At 44.8% G+C, this 21,644-nt stretch overlaps 1 protein-coding gene and 1 pseudogene across 2 annotated transcripts; both read left to right on the forward strand.

Annotated features, from left to right (window-relative positions):
• The first annotated feature begins 383 nt into the window (after window positions 1-383).
• On the forward strand, window positions 384-20,892 carry BST1 (bone marrow stromal cell antigen 1). Of its 2 annotated transcripts, XR_004971104.1 has the most exons (10): window positions 384-617; window positions 951-1,077; window positions 5,789-5,924; window positions 10,656-10,738; window positions 12,195-12,271; window positions 12,600-12,692; window positions 16,058-16,144; window positions 18,870-18,929; window positions 19,541-19,603; window positions 20,323-20,892. XR_004971104.1 is itself a non-coding variant. In XM_036329257.1 (9 exons), exons 1-9 carry the CDS (start codon window positions 418-420, stop codon window positions 20,336-20,338), a joined length of 879 nt encoding a protein of 292 aa, XP_036185150.1. In that variant the 5' UTR covers window positions 385-417; the 3' UTR covers window positions 20,339-20,892. The 2 variants fall into 2 exon arrangements, 1 of the variants encoding a protein (XP_036185150.1); XM_036329257.1 differs by lacking the exon at window positions 19,541-19,603 and having other exon boundaries at window positions 385-617.
• LOC118651078 lies at window positions 1,944-2,838 on the forward strand (annotated as a pseudogene).
• Window positions 20,893-21,644: the final 752 nt, after the last annotated feature.

The raw sequence follows: 21,644 nt of genomic DNA on the forward strand, positions 1-21,644 counted from the left end.
TGCTTACAGATGCTAATGTGGGTGTGGGCTGAGTCTTCCCGGTGCAATGCCTAGGGAAGGAGTCCTCTCCCCACCAACAGCCAGCTGGAAGTGGAGAAGAACAGGGTAGCAAACACCTATTCTATACTTGGGGCGGAGATCACTAACTTTCCCAGGGCTGAACTCTTGGTGGTTACTTTTAAACAGTGTCCCAGAAAAGCAAAGCGGGAATTTAGGGCGGTAATCCTCAACTCAAGTCCTTATCTAGATGTCCAGACTCTGGGTCCTGCGACAAACTGTGAAATGCCTAGGCAGCAACTCAGACAAAACCACTAGTGGTTTAACGCATTCCAGTCCTGCCCAGGTCAGCTGGGGTGGGTGGGGCAGCTTATGGTAAAAAGGAGAAGCCAGTCCAGCAGGCTCTCCAAAGTCCCCGCGATGGCTGCCCAGGGCTGCGCACTGTCCTGGATGTCGCTCAGGCTCCCGGCGCTGCTGCTGCTGCTTCTGCTGCTGCTGGCGCCCGGCTTTGCGGGAGCCTCAGGCGCGCGGTGGAGCGGGGAGGGTACCACCCCGCACCTGCAAAGCATCTTCCTGGGCCGCTGCACCGAGTACCTCGCGCTGCTGAACCCCCAGCTGCGGTGAGCTTGGCAGGCAGGCAGCAGGCAGCAGCGGGCGGACCTGGGGGCGCAGAAAGGGAGCGGACTAGGTGGGCAGAAGGGGCAGAAGTGTGCGGGGGGAGGAGGAGGAAGTGGGCTCTCTGGAGGCCAGGAGGTTGTGGGGAGGGAGGACTGCGCTCTAAACCAGGGGCGTGCGGGAAGTAAGGGGTCCTGACGGGAGGGTGGTTGTGTGGGGAGGGTCCGGCTTCTGAAGATCAGGGGAGCCAAGGTTAGGAGAGTCTGGGGGTGACAGAAGTGGAGATCTGTCACATTGCGATGTGGCTTTTTCTTTTATAAACGTGTGTTCCTGCACAGGGACAAGAACTGCACAGACATCTGGGAGGCCTTTCAAGCGGTGCTGGCCAAGGACCCCTGCTCCGTGCTGCCCTCCGACTACGACCTTTTCATAAACCTCTCCAGGCACTCCATTCCCAGAGACAAGGTAACTAAGGCGCTCACGCGTGGCTCTGTCTTTACAGAGGCCAGAGGCGTGAGATTCCCGGTCTCCAGTGTGGCTGAAACATCAGCCACAACCTCCCAGAGCGCTTGCCCTGTGGGGCTCTGGGTGGGAAGGTGGCTTGATCTTCACCAGTGATCCCGGCCTCCTGCCTGCCTGGGCAGAAGGAGATTTCCTGAGTCAACAAGTCAGTGCAGGAGTCACAAGGACATCTGGATGTTGCCACACTCCCGCCCTGGGCTTCCTGTTTTTGTTTTTTGTTAATCCTCACCCACCTGAGGATATTTTTCCATTGATTTTTTAGGGAGAGTGGAAGAGAGAGGGAAAGACAGAGAGAAACATTAATGTGAGAGAAATACATTGATAGGTTGCCTCCTGCACAAGTCCCAACCAGGGTCTGGGCTGGGGAGGAGGTTGCAACCAAAGTACATGCCCTTGACCAGAATCAAGCCCAGGACCCTCTGGTCCACAGTCCAACGCTCTATCCACTGATCCAAACCGGCTAGGGCCAGGGCGGATTCTGGGTGACCTCTGTCCTCACTGACCCTAAGGGCCTGACCTTGAGTAATTCAGAAAGTGCTCAACATCAAGTAGCCTCCCAGAAAACCCATTTCTCCTTTTAATGGGCCTTAAGGTTATATCTCTTCAGTTCCAGTTTAAGAAAACCACATATCTGTACATTCTAATATAATAAATGAATGAAGTAATGTATTTATTTATTCTGGTTAATCCCACCTGAGGATATTTTTCCATTGATTTTTAGAGAGAGTGGGAGAGGAGAGACAGAAAGAAACATTGATGTGAGAGAGACACATTAATTGGTTGCCTCCTGCACGCAGCCCGACCAGGGCCGGGAACCTGCAACCAAGGTATGTGCCTTGACCGGAATCGGACCCAGGACCCTTCAGTCTGCAGGCTGATGCTCTATCCACTGAACCATACCGGCTATGGCGGGAGTTACTTTTGAAATCAGTGGCGGGGAGCCCCTGCAGTCAGCGAGTGTGGTAGCCGTGGTGTATGGTGGGTGCTCTGAGCTGTGGGTGGGCCAGGCTGTGGGCATGGCCATGGTACGGCAGCTCTCTCTGGAGCAGGACATCACCCTTCACAGGGCCTGAAATCGTTTTTTTCACTTGGCATCAACATCACTTTATATCAGAGTGACATTTATCCAGCTGAAACCTTTACTTGAGCTCAGAAATAGGGACTCATCCTTGTTTGTACCACTGATACTGAGTCCATGAAATACCTAAATCATATGATGGAATAATTAAAAGACCTGTTAGGCAAGTGTTCAGTTCAGAAACGTGTGGTAGTCATCTCAAATATTTAAGTAGTGAAGTCCTTGAAAGATGGCAGTTTGATACTGAGGGTACAAGACTGCCAAAGATGACAATACACCCAGAGACAAGCTCTCCAAGGTGAAGTCCGCTTGGCACTCACACAGAACACAACTACAGTGGCATGTCTGCCACTGCTGGGAGCTTCCTGATCTCCACAGGCAAAGTCTTGGCTGTACCTGCAAAGTGGGAAGAGTTGGGACCACAGTTTATAACCAATTCTGAGCAAGTCCCTCTGCCTTCCTTCTGTTCTATAACCCATAAAGTAAGCAGCTCGGTGCCTGACAAAATCCTGTCCATGACTGGAGATGGGACAAGAACAGTAATGGAATTCAAGAACAATGATGGAATTCTCAAATGTGTGTTTCCTGAAACCAAGCCAACTATCGTTCATGTTTTATTTCATTGATTAACTTTGAGATGGGGAAAACTACATTATATTTTACTGAACTGTGCATAATTGTGCCTTTTTTTGGTACCTGTTTGACTTTCCATCAGGTTGAAATAATATTTTTGGCCACTGTTCTAAAGGGAATCAGCAGGTTACATCAGCACTGTAATGTCGATTCCTTTGAAGATAGTAACTGTAGATGGAAAACTTGCTATAAAGCTAAATGCCTGCCTAAATTAGATCTTTTGGTCATGTAGCTTGACTCAGAATACAGGTAAATATGAAACACAGCAAAAGATGTCTGAATATTCAGAATCTTTATTTAGGTCCTAAAGTAACTGACAATCCGCAATCACAAAACATTCCTACTAGGTCCTTTTTGCCATTTGTTTCATTTGAATGGTTTCCATATTGAAAAAATCTCCAATTATTTGATTTTAGTGTATATAATTTATACTTACAAAGCTATCGCTATTTCTACTCTTTAAATTCCCGTAGTACAAAACTCTTAAAAATGCCTTTTTTGTGATTTATAAAATCAGGCTTTAAATGACAATGATAAAGTTAAATGTGTATATTTAAAAAAATAATAATTAAGAAAAGTGGCCTAAAATGTTTTCCTTGAACAGTGCCTTGAGTTTAAGGACTGTTAGAGAGCATTTTTATTTCTCTGACATAATAATAATTCTTTTTTAAAAATGTCTATTTTATTGATTTTTTACAGAGAGGAAGGGAGTGGGATAGAGAGTAAGAAACATTGATGAGAGAGAAACATCAATCAGCTGCCTCCTGCACACTCCCTACTGGATATGTGCCCGCAACCAAGGTACATGCCCTTGACTGGAATCGAACCCGGGACCCTTGAGTCCGCAGGCCGATGCTCTATCCATTGAGCCAAACCGGTTAGGGCCGACATAATAATTCTTAACTTGATTTTTAATTGTAAGTCAGTTAACATTGATGGTTACAAATGAAAAAAATCTTAACACTAATTTTTCCCTCTGTAAAAGAGGTAAATGGAGCCAGGAGGTTCAGAGATATAATAGACCAAAACCATGATTTTTAAGTATATGTTGAACCTTGCTGCTTCCCTGACAGTAAGGAGAGGAGCCATAAATTTTGTTCTCCTCTCTTGTCGATTTTGGTTCTAGTTGATGAACTCAGTAAGTATTTACTGAGCTACTTCCATGTGCTGGGCATTGTGCTAAGGGTTTCGGATGCATCAGAGAACAAAACAGCCCTGCCCTCAGGGAGCTTCCTGTCTAGGCAGAGACCAGTTGGACTACTGAGGATCTGATGAGATAATGAGTGAGCAGGGTGTTGCCTTTTATCTTATTTTTATGTGAAAACAGTATAACTTTGTTTTCTTTTTTAAATTTTATTTTTCAATTACAGTTGACATAATATTTTATATTAGTTTCAGGTGTACAGCATAGTGGTTAGACAATCATGTATTTTATAGAGTGATCCCTCAAGTACCCACATAGATAGATATTGTACCATACATAGATATTACAATATTATTGACTATATTTCTTTTGCTATACTTTACAGCCCTGTGACTATTTGTAACCACCAATTTGTACTTCTTAATCCATTTATCTTTTTCGCCTAGTTCCCCAGCACCCCTCCCATCTGTCTGTTCTCTGTATCTATGAGTCTGCTTCTGTTTTGTTTGCTCATTTGTATTATTCTTTAGATTCCACATATAAGTAAATTCATATGGCATTATCTTTCTCTGTCTGACTTATTTCACTTAGCATAACACCCTCTTGGTCAATCCATGTTGTCGCAAATATTTTATAAATTGTTATAGGTACCACCTCTTCTTTATCCACTTATCTACTGATGGGCACTTGGGCTGCTTCCAAATCTTCACAGTTGTGAAATAACATTGCAGTGAACATAAGAGTGCATATATCTTTTTGAATTAGTGTTTTGTGTTTCTTCAGATACTTTTCCAGAAGTGGAATTGCTGGGTAAAACTACTATAACTTTATAGTGAGAATATTGCAGAATCATCTTCCAAAATTCAGGTTTTATACCCGCTGCTCTAGTAACACAAACATTGAAACACTGGTGCGTGGAGACAGAGAAAGGTTTATTCGATTTTTCGAGGGTGTCCAAGAGAGCAAGATCTCGCAAACCCATCTCTCCCCAAAAGCACAGCGTGAAGTTTTTCTGCAGCTCGGGAGTAGGGGATGGGTAGTTCCGGGGAACTGAGAGAGAAGTCTGTTTCTTTAGTCACAGATAACATTTTGTGCAGCCAGACTCCTGGGTGGCAGCAACTCATCATCACTGCTTGGAGGCATTCTTTCCTTCTGCAAGGCAAACTCATAAATTTCCAACAGGACCCTGAAGTCATCATCTCCTGCTTGACAACGAAACCCCACCCCAGCAACTTAGGACACATTCGTAAGAAGAGAAGAGCAGTTAATGTGAACAAAGGCCTAACCAGGAATTAAATTAATTAATTCTAACTGCCCCCGAAATGAGGGGCACTAAAATCACCTGGGGTTCAGCGACAGGAACTATAAAGTATACTATAAAAGGAATATATTGCATAGCATCCTAAACACAGCTGTGGAAGAAGAGGCGGGGCTCACGCTCTCCGTTTTCCAGATGTGGAAGCTGAGGCACAGGGAGAGAATGCCTTGGTCAAAATCACATATCTAATTTATCACAAACCCAGGTCCCTTGATCTTCTTTTAAATCCAGGGGTCTTCATACACACATGGGCACACACACACTGTATTGTACTACTGGGAAAATATTTCACTAACATTTGCAGGATACCCTTGGACTAACAGGAAGAAATTAAGACCAAGAAAGGAAAGTGCATTTGCTGTGAGGCAGGTCAGAGTTGAATAAGAAATGGGTTGCCTGACTGAGCTTGATGGCATTGTGCCTGAAAAAAGTTTGTTTAGGTTTCATTTTATATTTGAGTGTTGCGTTTGTTTTTTCGTAGTCCCTGTTCTGGGAAAATAACCAGCTCCTTGTAGCCAGCTACTCGGAGAAGACCCGTCGCTTCATGCCTTTGGGCGATGTTCTGTACGGCAGGATTGTGGATTTTCTGATCTGGTGTCGGCAGGAAAATGCCTCTGGTAAGACTCCTGCACAACACACAAGACAAATAAGAGTTCTTGCCTAGCCAGTGTGGCTCAGTGGTTGGGGGTCAACCTATGAACCAGGAGGTCACTGTTGGATTCCTGGTCGGGGCCCATAACTGGGTTGTGGGCTCAATCCCTAGTGTGGGGCGTGCAGTAGGCAGCAGATCAATGATTCTCTCTCATCATTGCTGTTTCTATCTCTCTCCCCCTCTCCCTTCCTCTCTGAAATAATAAAATGGAATAGTTGTTTCTTTCTTAAAAAAAAGAAAAAGAAAAAGAAAAATAAGAGTTCTTGCTTACTAGGCACTTGCCATTTGTGCTAAATGCTTTCATATGCATTTACCTCATTTCCTTCCCCCCCCACCACCAATCCTCTGAAGTAGGTGGCAATAATAACAATCACCATAGCAGATAGCATCTATCTTTTGATGGGTATGTCCTAAGCACTTTATGTATATTAACTTGCCGTAGACCAATTCCAGCATGTCATACAAGAATTTCATCAAAAGGTTGATGAAACTTGGGGACTCAACAGGGTTGAGTCACAGATGTAGTCATCTGTTGGGAATGGCTAAAGACATTTCCCCAAAACAGCTGTAGGCTATTCCCCAAACTGACAATGCCTCTGTACCTTTTGAAACCTTACCCTTTGAAGTGTATTATCTCCACCTTGCCTTAGGACAAATTGTGTTAATAAAAGCAAGGGTCCTAGACAAGGAGGCTCTCTTCAGTTCCTTTAGCTGAAGGTCCTCTGACCCCCAATGCCTTTCAAAATTATAACTCGTCTCTGGACTCTTTATTAGTCTCTGGATTTCTATGTCATCTACGTGCAGCCCCCTTTCCAGATTCCTGAACCCTTCTTGATGCTGGGACATGAACCCCGGCAATTAACTAGTTTAATCCCCATGGGACAGGACCAATCCTAATTCATATTTTGACAAATAAGGAAATTGAGGCACAGCAAGGTTAAGGAACTTGCTCAGGGGTGCACAGCTAGGAAGCAGCAGAGTCGGACAGCCTGACTCCAGAGCACGTGCTCCCCACCCTGCACAACTGAGTCTCACTCTCCTCATTTTCCAGAGGGGAAAGCTGAGGCTTAGGGAGGTTAAATCACTCGAAGAGGGAGAGATCAGGATTCAACCCTTTCTGAAAGATCTGAGGCCTGGGCTCTGAAATGCCTCTCCAGGCCTCCAGCAGGTATTTCCAGATTAAAATCACAGTGAAAGTTAAGGTCAGGAGGACTGACCTGCGAGTAGGGACAGCTCTCCTCCTCCATCCAGCTCCCCTGCTAGGAGCTGGCAGCATAAAGCCTCCCGACCCTCAGGGAGCTTATAGCCTTGAGAGGGAACTTTACTCATTATCGAGTGCTAGGACACAGGCAGGGCTGGGCTCCAGGGAGGAGCAGAGTGAGACACCAGCCAGACCAGGGTGTCCAGGAAGCTTCCAGGAGGCTCTTGGCTCTGGGTGAGTCTCAAAGGACAAGCAGGAGCAAGGCCAGCAGGGAAAGGAGGTGGGGGAAGGTGTTTCCTCTCAGAAGGCTAGAGATTCTTCCTCCCTGGGTATTAGATATGTTTTAAATGTTAACCTAAGCACAGTTCTGCTTATTTTTCTCCATTCATTCTTTCATTCATCCATCCAACTAGAAGCCATAGAGTGCCTACTCTGTGCCAGGACCTGGGAATATAGCACAGAATCAAACAGAAAAATAATACCTCCCACTTTTTTTTTATTTTTTACAGAGAGGAAGGGAAAGAGATAGAGAGTTAGAAACATCGATGAGAGAAACATTGATCAGCTGCCTCCTGCATACCCCCTGCTGGAGATGTGCCTGCAACCAAGGTACATGCCCTTGACCAGAATCAAACCTGGGACCCTTTACTCCGCAGGCCGATGCTCTATCCACTGAAGGAGAGGGAGAGAGAGATAGAACATCAATCATGAGAATCATTGATCGGCTGCCTCCTGCATGCCCTACACTAGGGATCAAGCCCACAACCCAGGCATATTCCCTGATCAGGAATCAAACTGTGACTTCCTAGTTCAGTGATGGCGAACCTTTTGAGCTTGGCATGTCAGCATTTTGAAAAACCCTAACTTAACACTGGTGCCGTGTCACTTACATAAATTTTTGATATTTTCAACCATAGTAAAACAAAGACTTATATTTTTGATATTTATTTTATATATTCAAATGCCATTTAACAAAGAAAAATCAACCAAAAAAATGAGTTCGCGTATCACCTCTGACACGCGTGTCATAGGTTCGCCGTCACTGTCCTAGTTCATAGGTCGACACTCAACCACTGAGCCATGCCAGCTGTGATAAAACCCATTCTTAAATTATAGAGGGGCAATAAGACAATAGACAGGCAAGTAAAATATATAGCCTTGCATAAGATTATAAGGACTACAGAGAAAAACAAAACAAGGGAAGAGGATGGAAGTGCTGGGCAGGGGGATGAGGGGAGAGGAAAGTGTCTCAGTGTCACATAGGCCCAGGGAAAGCCTCACCCCTCACGAGAAGCTGATATTTGAGCAAAGCCTTTAATAAAGGAGATGAGGAAGAGCATTCATGACAGAGTGAACAGCAGGTGCAAAGGCCCTGAGTTGGGGGTGTGTCTGGCATATTTAAGCATAGCAAGGAGGACAGTAAGTAAAGAGTGAAGTGGGGCAGTCTTGTGGGACCGAGCCCTTAACCCGTGGTGTCTATGCTAACTCTGCATGGTTAGTGTCTGAACTAAATTGAATTGTGGGACCCCCAGCCTGGAGAGTTTGGAGAAGTGATTGTTGTCAGAAGTGTTGAGAGGAAAGCAGCTCAGAGAAAGTGTCCCAGAAAAATCACAGGTTATTCCCCACCTCTCTGATTCGATCGATGCCATCTTCTAAGGGGTCTTTGTTTAAAAAGGAAGTGAAGCCCAGAGTTTAGGATCAGAAAAATAATGCTACGTTCATGTCATGGTATCTCGTGGAGCTATGAACAATGATGGTCTGGCTTTGTGTCTGTTGATCTGGTGAGGTGTTTGTGATATATTTTTAAGTGAAAAAAATCAAGTTAATTCAAATAAAAAATATACACACAAATACATATGAAATTATACACATGAAAAAAACTCAAGAAGATATCAAACCCAAACTGTTCTTGCTAGGAATTTGAAGTCATACATTTTTTATTTTTTAGTATTTATTTTTATTGATTTCAGGGAGGAAGGGAGAGGGAGAGAGAGAAACATCAATAATGAGAGAGAATCATTGATCAGCTGCCTCTTGCATGTCACCTACTAGGGATTGACCGTGCAACTGGACATGTGCCCCAACCAGGAATCGAACTGTAACCTTCTAGTTCATAAGTCAATGCTCAACCCACTGAGCCACGCTGGTTGGGCTGAAGTCATACATTTTTTTCTTATCCATATTTACTTCAGTTTTTGTTTTTTTAGTTTAGATAATAAACTATTTTTTAAAATATGTTTTTATTGATTTTTAGAGAGAGAGGAAGGGAGAGGAGTAGAGAGTTAGAAACATCAATGAGAGAGAAACATCATTGATCAGCTGCCTCCTGCTTGCACCCCTACTGGGGATTGAGCCTGCAAGCTGGGCATATGCACTGACCGGGAATCGAATCGCCAACCTCTTGGTTCCTGGGTCAGTGCTCAACCACTAAGTCATATTGGCCAGGCTAGAATAAACTATTTTTAATGAAGAGAATTCTTCAACTAGATAAATTATCATTAATAATACTCACCAGTTGTCCATAGTTTAAGAGCAAGAAAGTATAAAACAGGAAAATACAGAAATTACTTTTGGGACAAATACCACCTAAAGCCGTGGCTGTCAGAAATGGTGGGAGGAGCAGTGGCAAGCCAGAGAGTTTGATTCCGATCCTCCGTGCCATGTACCATCCCTGGGACCTCTCTGAGGCTCAGAGATCTCTGAGAAATTTAGTCTCTGACCTGCCCCCATGATAACCAGAACTATGTTCAAGACTAGAGTGTGTAATTTACATAAGTAATTACCACTTTCTTATACTGATCCTCTCTTGAGTTAAGCAATGGGCCTTGCACCTTAACAACATTACAGGTGATCACGTTTGCACCTCCCTGAACACATCGCCTGCCTTCAGCGACACATTGTGTCCTGCTTGGTTCTCCCTGGAACAACTTGTCAATTAGCATGTTCCTTTTTTTTTATTTGTTTGTTTTTTAATAGAGTATATAGTGAACAAATATCATATATATATCTACTGAATTATGTCCTTAAAGTTAATACAATTTAATATATTTGAACATGTTATGAAATGTCTATTTTCTGGCTAAGACTATCACTTTCTGTTTTTCTTGTATTTACTTCCAAACAAGGGCTAATTGGAGAAGGTACTTCTTCCAGTGAAGCAAAGTTGTATGTGGGTTTTTTAAATCCCTTTACTAGCATTCCAGTAGAGAATAACCCAGCTCACATGCTGGCGGCTGGTCAGGCTCACTCATTAGCCAGCTGCTCAGCTCTTCGCCTTCCTCGCATCTGCGCCGAGCAAGATGATGTGTCTCCATATCACGCATTGGGAGGACACTCACCAGGCTCCTGTGGATTGGGTGGGCAGAACTGTGACTGCTCAGCTCGAGCACATTGTGCAGAACACAGGATAAAAATATTTTTCAGAGCCAGAAAATACCTTTAGTTAATTCTTCCCAATATCCTCTTTGAAATGAAATGTGTTTGTTTTCCTCCTAGGACTCGATTACCAATCATGCCCTGACTCAGAGGGTTGTGAAGACAATGCTGTGGATTCTTTCTGGAAAAGGGCATCCATGCAGGTAATCCTGGGGTGCACGGCTAGGGGCTGGGCACAGCAGGGACCCCCGAGCATGGGACAGAGGAGGTCAGAGACGTTCCGAGACTGGGCCATCGGGTCATCACGTACCTTCTTAGAGCCTCACTTTCCACCTTTTCAGGACTCTGATTTAGTCTCTTTTCTCCATAAAGTTGTGTGGACTTGAGCTTAACATAGCACAGAGATGTTCAATTAGTGTTCATCAGAGATGAGGATATATATATATTTTTTTTATTGCTTAAAGTATTACAAAGAGTATTACATATGTCTCCTTTTTCCCCCCCCCGCCCTTGACAATCAAATAGTCGTTATTGCTGTCAGGTGGTGGTGGTTGTTAGGATTTCAAATCAATGTGATTAATATATATATTTCAGGGAGGAAGAGAGAGGGAGCGAGAGATAGAAACATCAATAATGAGAGAGAATTATTGATCGGCTGCCTCCTGCATGTCTCCTATTGGGGATTGAGCCCTCAACCTGGTCATGTACCCTGACCGGGAATCAAATTGTGACCTCCTGGTTCATAGGTTGATGCTCAACCACTGAGCCACTCCAGCTGGGCTCGAATAATTGTGATTTTGATTGATATATAAAATAGAGTGGCCCCTACTTTCTGGGAGGCCCTGGGACACCTGATATCTAGATGTGGGAGTCAGAAATGTCTCTAAGACTGATGCCCGTGGGAGAGGAGGTGAGAGAGGACTGAGGGCAAACTGGAGATCCAGAAATGGTCTCCTTGAGGGAAGTCTATTCCTCAGAGAATGTGTCACCAGGGGTGATGGTCGTCATCAGTAGCTATTAAATGCCAGTGAGTACAGTTCACATGTTCTCCCACCAGGTTGGAACAAATATTAGAAATTAATGAGGGTTAAGTCTTTAGCTCTGTGCATGGCAAAGAGCCGTCTAATATTAAATGTTCCCTGTATTGACTAGTTGGCCCACGGACTTCAGGGTCCCCTGACCCATCGCTGCCAACCAACCCCCTTTCAGGGCTATCTGTGTCTCTTTGGGTCCCATTTCCTGCTCTGCATTCCCAGGTGTCCACCAGGTCCATTGTTAATCAGGGTAAGAGGGACTTTGGTCAAATCCTCCACCACAGGTGCCATTGGGAGCTAAGCAGAGGGCCTGCTCTGGACAAATGCATTATATATTCATCCAGTGCTCTCCAGGCAGCTCCAATGGGAGCCCTGTGTTTGAAATGAAATGTGTTGAAATAGCCACTCCCCATAAGCTCTGCTTTGAGTACAGGCTCCAGGCAGTTTGCTATGGATGCGTTGTCACCTGGACGTGGATCATAAGGGCAACTCAGGGCACATGCAAGAATCAACCAGGAAATGCATGTATAAGTGGAACAACATATCGATGTCTCTCTCTTTCTCTAAAAACATATATATAATCTGTCCATTTCATAGCTGAAAAAAGACTCATTTCTTCTTGCAGTATGCACAGGACAGTTCTGGGGTGATCCACGTCATGCTGAATGGTTCAGAGCCAACAGGAGCCTATCCCGTAGAAGGGTAAGAACGCCAGCACCAACCAATACAGCAGAGATGCCAAAATGTTTATCCAGTTGATTTGGAAGGAGGCTTATGAGAATGGTCCTAATCCCCAACCTAAGCAAAACCATTGAAAGACCTGGAGATCAGATATACTAGTATGTTTATCCAGTTACACCATTAACAGATGATGAATGCATGAATGAAATAAGTAACCTAAAAAGTTAAAGCTAAAAAATAGCCCCCAAAGACTTGAAAAAAAAAAGTATTGTGTAACTCAGCTAACATTGAAATGGCAAAAGTATCATATTGCTTAAGGACTTTGAGAAATGTCTTTCCTGTTTTTCAGGTTTTTTGCAGATTTTGAAATTCCCTACCTCCAGAAGGATAAAATCACACGAATTGAGATCTGGGTTATGCATGAAATCGGGGGACCCAACCTGTAAGCTATGGTGCTCTTGGGGAGGGTAATCCTGCAAACCTGCTTTTCCCAGAGGGGATATTCTTTTTTTTTTATTTTTTTATTTTTATTTTTTATTGCTTAAAGTATTACAAAGGGTATTACATATGTGTCCCTTTTTTCCCCCCACCCTTGACAGTCCCCTAGCCCCGGAGGGGATATTCTTGTCTGTTTTGCATTTTCATTTTTGGGAAAACAATAGTCTCTTTTAGAGAGAGGAGGGAGGAGAGAGAGAGAGAGAGAGAGAGAGAGAGAGAGAGAGAGAGAGAGAGAAGAGAAAGAGACCTGTTGCACTTAGGCATTCATCGGTTAATTCTTACATGTACCCTGACCAGGGATCAAACCTGCAGCCTTGGTGTATCAGGATGATGCTCTAAGCAACTGAGCTACTGTGCGCCCAGTAAAGTGAGGCAGGGCCCTGCCTTTGATATGAATATGAATACCATGCCTGTTGAGCACACCTGTTTGCCTTGATACACCCCACCCCCTGCTTAATCACAAAGCGGGCCAGCAAGAACCCCTGTTGATGAAAAAGTGGGGAAGTGGACACCTCATACTCTGCTGGGGTGATTAGCTTGGGGTTCACTGTGGTGGTGCCTATCAAGAGCCTTAAAATGCATTCAAAAGCTTGGTACCAGAAAACCTACTTTTAGCACTTTATGCGTAAGAAACAAATAATGAAGGATGTGTATAAAAATTAAACTTTATCAAGGTTTGTTGTAGTGTGCATGAGATTGAAATATATGAATGAACTTGATCTTTAAGAGGTGTCTGGTTTCAGGGATTATGTTCCAATTATGGAAGGGAGAGGACATAGGAATTAAAAACAAGGGCAGGCATGTATGTATGTCCACAGACAAGGGCAAATGCAGAAAACGAAATGCACGGACAGCAGAACTCCACTGTTATATTTCAAATCTCATGGGAATAAGTATATTTAAAAGGTCTAGAATGACATTCATCAAAATATTAGCAGCAGTTACCTCTGGTGATGTAAGATTTCTTTTTTCTTCCCTTTTGTTTATTTGCACTTTCTTTTTTTTTTTTTTAAATTAAATCTTTATTGTTCAGATTATTACATTTGTTCCTCTTTTTTTCCCCCCCTTAACTCCCCTCCTCCCAGTTCCCACCCCACCCTCCGCCCTCACTCCCCACCCACTGTCCTCATCCATAGGTGCACGATTTTTGTCCAGTCTCTTCCCGCATCTCCCACACCCCTTTCCCCCCCCCAGGAATAGTCAGTCCATTCCCTTTCTATGTCCCTGATTCTATTATAATCAACAGTTCATTCTGTTCATCAGATTATTTATTCACTTGATTCTTAGATTCACTTGTTGATAGATGCATATTTGTTGTTCATAATTTGTATCTTTACCTTTTTCTTCCTCTTCCTCTTCTTAAAGGATACCTTTCAGCATTTCATATAATCCTGGTTTGGTGGTGATGAACTCCTTTAGCTTTTCCTTATCTGTGAAGCTCTTTATCTGACCTTCAATTCTGAATGATAGCTTTGCTGGATAAAGTAATCTTGGTTGTAGGTTCTTGGTATTCATCACTTTGAATATTTCTTGCCACTCCCTTCTGGCCTGCAAAGTTTCTGTTGAGAAATCAGCTGACAGTCGTATGGGTATTCCCTTGTAGGTAACTGAGTTTCTTTCTCTTGCTGTTTTTAAGATTCTCTCTTTATCTTTTGCTCTTGGCATTTTAATTATGATGTGTCTTGGTGTGGTCCTCTTTGGATTCCTTTTGTTTGGGGTTCTCCGCGCTTCTTGGACCTGTAAGTCCATTTCTTTCACCAGGTGGGGGAAGTTTTCTGTCATTATTTCTTCAAATAGGTTTTCAATATCTTGCTCTCTCTCATCCTCTGGCACCCCTATAATTCTGATGTTGGTGCGCTTGAAGCTGTCCCAGAGGCTCCTTACACTATCCTCGCATTTTTGGATTCTTTTTTCATTTTGCTTTTCCGGTTGGGTGTTTTTTGCTTCCTCGCATTTCAAATCATTGACTTGATTCTTGCGCTCCTCTGGTCTGCTGTCGGGAGTCTGTATAATATTCGTTATTTCAGTCCATGTATGCTTAATTTCTAGTTGGTTCCCCAATATAAGATCGAGGGTCTCATTAGTTTTCTTGTAGATCTCATTAAGTTTATCGGCGGCTTCTAAACAGTTCTTGAGAGACCTTAAAAGTGTGGTTCTGAACTCTATATCTTCCATTGACAATTTTGTCCTGTTTCTTTGTCTCCGCATTTTGTTATGCTTCCTTGGTGCACCCCCTAGTGGTCTTTGTTCGCAGTCTTATAGTTAAATCTTGATTGTTGCAGCTAATTCCAGGGAGGGTTTGACCTCCAGGCCAAGTGGCTATGAGAATCAGCTGTGTCTGCAATGAGAGAACTTCTGTCCTCTAGGGAGGTGCTAATCTAGCCTTTGCCTGAGGCTATCCGGCAAATGCCTCAGTGCAGGGCTTGGGCGGGGCGGGTCGAACAGGATCAACAGGGCGGGCCGGAGAGAGCAGTTATGGCGGCTCTCAGTCCTGTCCCCAGGGGCTCTGCCTCTCCGAGTCCCAGCACCCGCTGCAAAGCTCAGAGAGAAAGCTGCACTCGCTCTGACCGAAGCCAGACAGTCCCGCTTCTCCCGTTTGAGTCTGGGTCGCTAAAGACTCGCCCGGATCTGGAGCTCAGAGTCTGCGACTCCCTCCCGATTGAAAACGCCAACCGCGCCCTCCGCCGCCAGCCCGCTCCGCACACTCCGCACCTCAGAATTTGACTTCAGCACTGCGCCTCCTCTGAGTGTCCGTATGCGTTTCTCTTTCCTCCTAGTTGTAGGACTTCCACTCAGCCAGCGTTCCTGTGGTTCTGGGTGATGTCCCTTCCGTTTTTTGGTTTCACTTTTGAAGTAGTTGTTCAAAGCAGCAAACTCCGGCGTTACCTATGCCGCCATCTTGGTTCTCCTGCACTTTCTAATGTTTTTTGAATTGCATGTTTTGTTGCCATATAAAGCTTAACTTAATACACTGTAGGTAGGACAATTGGCAGTTGGCACTGGTCAGGGGCACTTCACAGAGGACTGTTGGTGGGTGGGGCCAAGAAACCCTGTGACGCACCTGGCACCTGCGCATGAGCCTGCAAGGCCCTCGTGGGGCACTTGACATGCAACCTTTGGACTGGGTGTTGGGTGCTCAGAGCAGCCCCTTTGGGGTACTGAGGGGTTACTGCAAGCAGCACTTTTGGGTCCAAATATTTCTCCAGAAGAGGAGACTATCCCAGAAGCACATGGCCAAAATACATTTTAATTAACCTAGAAAAGACACCTTCCATCCTCTTATTTTGTATTTCTGTGTTTGTGTTTTAGGGAATCCTGTGGAGAAGGCAGTGTGAAAATCCTGGAAGACAGACTGAAGGGGATGGGTTTTCAGTACAGCTGTACTAATAATCACCTGTACGTGTCATATTATCATCGGTGCAGATAATCGGTGGAGATAACAGGTTTTGGAGGGTAGGGGGTTGTTGAAAGGCATCAGCTCTGAAGACCAAGGGACCGTGCCTTCTGGGTTGTCACTGGGTGGGGGGAAGGTAGGTGCCTTCTGGCCAGGGTTCTGCCTGGCTCCACCCACTTCGGTCCAGAGCCCTTTTTAATTATGGAAGGACAGAGGGAACAGCCCTTTCTCATTTGCACATATCCAGTTTGCCCTTCACCTGTGAAGGCACAGTGAGTAACCTGTGAACAGGAAGCATGGTGCCTATACCTTTAAGTGCCACACACCTGTGGGGTCCTTCCCCATGAGAGGTGCTAAGGTGGAGTGTGTCTGAGATACTTGCAGGCAGGTACATCTTGACTGTAGGCCAATAGGAAAATAGTACTAGCTACCGTTGAGTGAGCGCATTGTGGGCCAGAAACTTTATGTACTTAAAATCAGATATTGTTTGCGGGCATTCCTGATTCTTGGAAATGTAGATGAGTTTGGCTCAAAGCCTGGGAGAGTGGGAAGCCCTGCCTTCAACTGGGAATTTCTCACCTATGTCTGCTCCCTGCTTGGTTCCTGGAGACTGGAGTCCAGCACTTCAAGGCTTAGTGGCTCTCCCCAACGTCTGAGGGTGTGGCAGGGTGCCAGTTACCTCTGCATCTCCTCTAGTGCCCACAGCCGTCCAGCTGGCTCTGCCACCCTCCGCCTTCTCAAGGACGCCAGGGGCTGGGTAATCTTCCCATTCGAGCGAAGCCCCTGGAAGTGTGGATCTCTCCCAACCCCTGCCTCCCCAGGAAAATGAGTCCCCCAAAGCTGTTCTCTTAAACCCACAGCTCGAAGTTGTCCATTTTATTCATCTATTGTTGTTAATGCTTTCAGTAAGCTCAACAGTCAGCTGTTGTTACCACCCAAAGGCATGTGAAAGCTAATAATCTTTTTTTAAAAAAATATAACATATATACAGAAAAATGCACAAACCATAGACATCCAGTTGAATGAATTTTCACAAGTTCAACATACACGTGTAACCAGCACTCAGACCAAGAAACAGAATGAAACTGGGACCCCAGTGCCTTCCCTGGCTTCCCTTTCAGTATCTCTCTAAACGAGCAAGGTCATGGGTTGATTTTGGCTGTTTTAAAGCTTTATACAAATAGCCCCATTTTATGGATGTGCAGAGTAAGGATCAGAGAGGTTAAGTTTCCCAAGGTCACCGTTCAGTGGCAGGCAGACCTGAGTTTTGAACCCAGCATTGTGTGGCCTTGAAGTGTGCTCTTCCTTTCTTCCTACTGTAGGACTCTTCTTTCTTCATGCACCAAATTTTAGTAAATTTTGTACAAGTTATTTCTTATTTTAAAACAGCTCAAGGGTGGAGAAAATTGTGGCTAAAAATTTCACATTCATGGCCACTTTGCTTTGGTTCAGGAACGTCAGAGGAGGCTGTCTTATTTTAAGTCATTGATCCAGGTGGGAGGCCCAGCCAGAGTCCAAGTTCTCCTTCCTGGCTCACAACTGCCCTCAGGGTCTCAGCCTGTTTTTATTTCCCCTTTTAGGTCCCCACCTAAGCTGGCCTCAGGGCTGTAGCCTTGAAGCCTGGCCCAGCTCCCATTTCTTTACTGCCCATGAGCTCCGTCAGTGTTCAGGTGGTCTTTGTGTTGCTCCTGGGAGCATAGAGGAGTTAACAGAAAATTTAAATGACAGAGATTAACAAATCAAACTCTAAGCTTCTTGTAAGTGAGAACTCCTGCCCCTCAAAATGTGGGTGACGTAGCCTCTTGCAAATTTTGGCGAGGTCCTATCTTTGCATACCCCGTCTTGCCTCCTGGTTGGTTTCTGCTTAGCACTGTACTGAACCAGACTTAGTACAACTCCATGAGTTTTGGAGGGCACAACACAATAACTACTTTATAAAAAATAGCTGTGTTGTATAGACTGTACTGAAAAGAGGGCATGTCCTCCGGAGGGGTCGTGTAGCATGTCATAGAGTGAACAATGTATTTCCTGTTCACCCGAAGTCCCCTCCAGTCACCCTGCCATGAGAGAGCCTCACTTGGGGCTGCCTCATATCTAATGTCCAGTGTGCCACCTCTGCCTTGCTCCTCTGTTGTCTGCTGTTTCCCTCCCCTCCCAGCTGCTCGGGGACCCCACATCTTCCCCTTCCATGGTACAGAGTAGTTTAGCTTGCTTTGCTGAAGCCTGGACAACAGCCATCATCCATGTGCTTCAAGTCCAACCTTCTGCCCTCATTGACCGTTTTCCCCCAGTAAAATAGCACATCCATGCAGAAGTGAATCCATGCTTGGGCCCCAGAGTGAGCCTGCAAGGTTCAAGTTCAGCTCCCCAGCTTGCTACTGTGAGCATGTGGGCAAGGCCTGTGGACAGCTTTCTCCACTGTAAACTGGAGATGAAAATAGTACCAGTTCTATGTCATTGTTGTGAGGATTCAATGATATATATGTAATTCTCAGTACATAATGCTGGCTAATATTTTTTAAAAGAACCTGTGTTCTTCACAGGTCAGAGACTTTATGTCTCTAGGATTTTGCAGGAACACCACAAACATTTGATGATTGAAAGCCATTTAAACAATCCCTTGCCAGGGAGAGGTCAATGGGGGGAAAAGGAGACTCATGTAATACTTCAAACAATAAAAGGAATTAAACAAACAAAAATGAACCCTTAAATCTTTTCATTCTATAGGCCAGTGAAGCTCTTAATGTGTGTGGACCACAGCACGCATCCTGACTGTGCCTTAACTTCGTAAGTAAATGTCCTAACCTGACCTCATTGCTTCCCCAGGGATACCCAGTCCTTACTCTATAGAACATGGATGAATTGCAATATGACTTGCTAAATGCCGACTGCAGAGTCAGGTTTGCACTTCTTTGGCCTGGTGCGGGCATGACCCGGCTGAACCTAACTCCCACCATGCACTGCAGAGCTGAGCCTGCCCCGGTGCAGCAGAAATTCTAGGAGGACCTTTTAAAATGATTTCTTATTCCTAATATGTTATAAAATTACATACTTTTTTTGGGAAAGGTAACGCATATGCATGGGATGAAATTCATAGTATAAAAAAGTTGAGAAAGAGAGCAATTTTCCTTCCTCTATTCCTAGCCATCCAATTCCCTTACCCAGAGGCAGCCACTACTTCTTTTTTAATTTTTTTCAATTAAAGTTCACATTCAAGACTATTTTGCCACTAGTTCTAATTTTTTGTGTATCCTAAAATATTCTGTGCCTGTAACAACACACACACACACACACACACACACACACACACACACACACACACAAACACACGCATATTTCTCTTATACTGTGCATATAAATGATAGTACACATGGGATTCTACAACTTTCCTTTTCCAGATAATAGTGTATCTGGTGCTGCTTTCATGTCTATGGATGAACCTGCCCCACCCTTTTGAACAGGTCTGTGGTGTTTTGTGGTACGTATGTATCACGACTTACTAACCCCTTACCCATAGGTGAGCATTTAGATTGTTCCCCATATTTAGTTGTCACCAACCATGAAGAAGAGGATGTCTTTTCCCTCTGCTCCATTTCCTCAGAGTAATTTCCTTTAGCATTTTTGGTTCATCTCTTGCCGTATGTCCTCAATGCTCAGGCCTACACATGTGTTACAGATGCAGATGTAAGTTTGCTTCTTTGGTTTTGGTTTGGTCTTATTTCCTTTTTTTGCCTTTGTTTCTGTACAAAAAGCAATCATTCCAGACATACTATTCTGTGGGCTTTTTTCACTCAGCAGTGGAAGGGGGTCCTTCCACGTCTGGTCACGCTCTCCGACTCGGTTTTTCAGTGGCTACAGAGTGGTCTGTAGGAGGGCCACTCCGCCATTAATCGCTGTCTAGTCATAGGCGGACTCATTTGTAGGTGGTAGTTGTTTTGTCGCTATAAACAATGCTGAGGTGCAACCCTTGAGTGTACGCTCTGAGCTCTCGTGAAAGCATTTGCGTAGAACAGATCGCCCGCAATGCACGTGTGTGTAGTTTGAATGCTGATGTTTCTGAGAGGATGCACATGCGTACACACCCACCAAAGTATAAGGTGGGTGCCCCTTCCCCCCGCCCCCCACCCCCGTTGCCAAATGTGAATCCTGACAGTTTTTTTTCTTTTTTCTTTTTTTGTAGCTCAGTGCCTGATTAAGCTTTGATTGCGGAAACATCCACTTCCACAATGGCTGTTTCCAGTGAACAAGCCACCAGCCACAGGACTGAAGAGCCAGCGCCCAGCCCCCTTTGAGTTTCCTGAGTTTTAGAGATCTTGGCTGATTCAATAACTGCTCATTCAGGCCGCTGTTTTCCCTACTTGCTCTCGCTTTAAATCCCCTCTCTTAAGTTTTAAATTCACCAGTAAAGACCGAGTCCCCAAAACCCTAGGCCTTCACCCATGACCCGAGTAAAACAGAACCCCAGACCTGTGTGTGTTCTTACTCTACCCACAACTTCACTGTGTGTCCCAGGTACGCTGGGTAATTTCCAGGTCCTGTAAGTAATAAGCTTTCCCCCCTCAAAGTTCTGTGATGGTTATTGCTTAAGGGCATTTTGCAACCATGAGCAGAACCACAAGGGTTGGCACAGCCACAGTGCTGGATATTGGGAAGCTGAGGCTGGCACAAAACATGGGGATTATCTATGTCTGAATCTGTACCTGTACCTAATTCTAGGTAGACTTACAGGTAAAACAGTGCTTTATTGTCATTTTCATTTGTGTTGGCAGGAAGATATCCCTTTCATTTCTTTCCATCTGCTAAAATCATACTTACCTTTGAGGACCCAACTCCAAATGCCCCTCTCTACAGGGCTTTCCTGAGTCTACAGGTGGATGGAAGAGCTCCCTTCTCTGTACTCCAAGGACTTTGTACTTAGCTTGAAGACAGTACTTCCGCTTTCTAGCCCCGTTACATTACACTCCACACCATCTGTCTGCTTTTCTTGACTTGGATATCGCATCAACGTCCTCTCTGTGTGTCTCATAACAGTTGCACATAGTAGGTGCTCCATGAATGTCTGCTGGATCCATTTGTCCATCCACAAGGGGAAGAGAACTAATCAGGGCTGGACATCAGCGGTGTGCCAGGCATTGTGCTATGTGCCTTGCATAGAATGTTTCCTTCAGCCTTTTAATTGGCCCATCAGACAGAAAGATAGAAACTGCTCATCAGCCCCATACAGCTCTTCTCCCCTTCATTTTGTAGCAGAACTTTTGCATTTTTGATCAGGTTCATGGCTGCCAAGAAAAACGAGTGTCCTTCCTAGCCTCCCTTTCACTGTGGCTGCGTGATGTGTGCAGCTCCTGGGTGAAGCACTGGAAAGGAAGGGAAAGGGAGCCCTTTCCTCCTGGTAGGTGTATGGACCCAGAAGATGTGGTGCTGAGCCATCTCCAAAGGGGCGTGTGCCCTGGATGGGGCTGGAGCCACCCGTGCCGGAAGCCAGTCCATCCTTGCTGCTTG

This window comes from Myotis myotis, unplaced genomic scaffold (assembly GCF_014108235.1).
Source record: "Myotis myotis isolate mMyoMyo1 unplaced genomic scaffold, mMyoMyo1.p scaffold_m19_p_1, whole genome shotgun sequence".
NCBI lineage: Eukaryota > Metazoa > Chordata > Mammalia > Chiroptera > Vespertilionidae > Myotis > Myotis myotis.

Excerpts from the sequence above, each read along its gene's own strand:
- BST1 (XM_036329257.1), top strand. The coding sequence starts at position 418 with ATGGCTGCCCAGGGCTGCGCACTGTCCTGGATGTCGCTCAGGCTCCCG. Across the intron at positions 5,925-10,655 it reads TCGGCAGGAAAATGCCTCTG|GACTCGATTACCAATCATGC; the intron begins GTAAGACTCCTG and ends TTTTCCTCCTAG. Across the intron at positions 12,272-12,599 it reads GGAGCCTATCCCGTAGAAGG|GTTTTTTGCAGATTTTGAAA; the intron begins GTAAGAACGCCA and ends CCTGTTTTTCAG.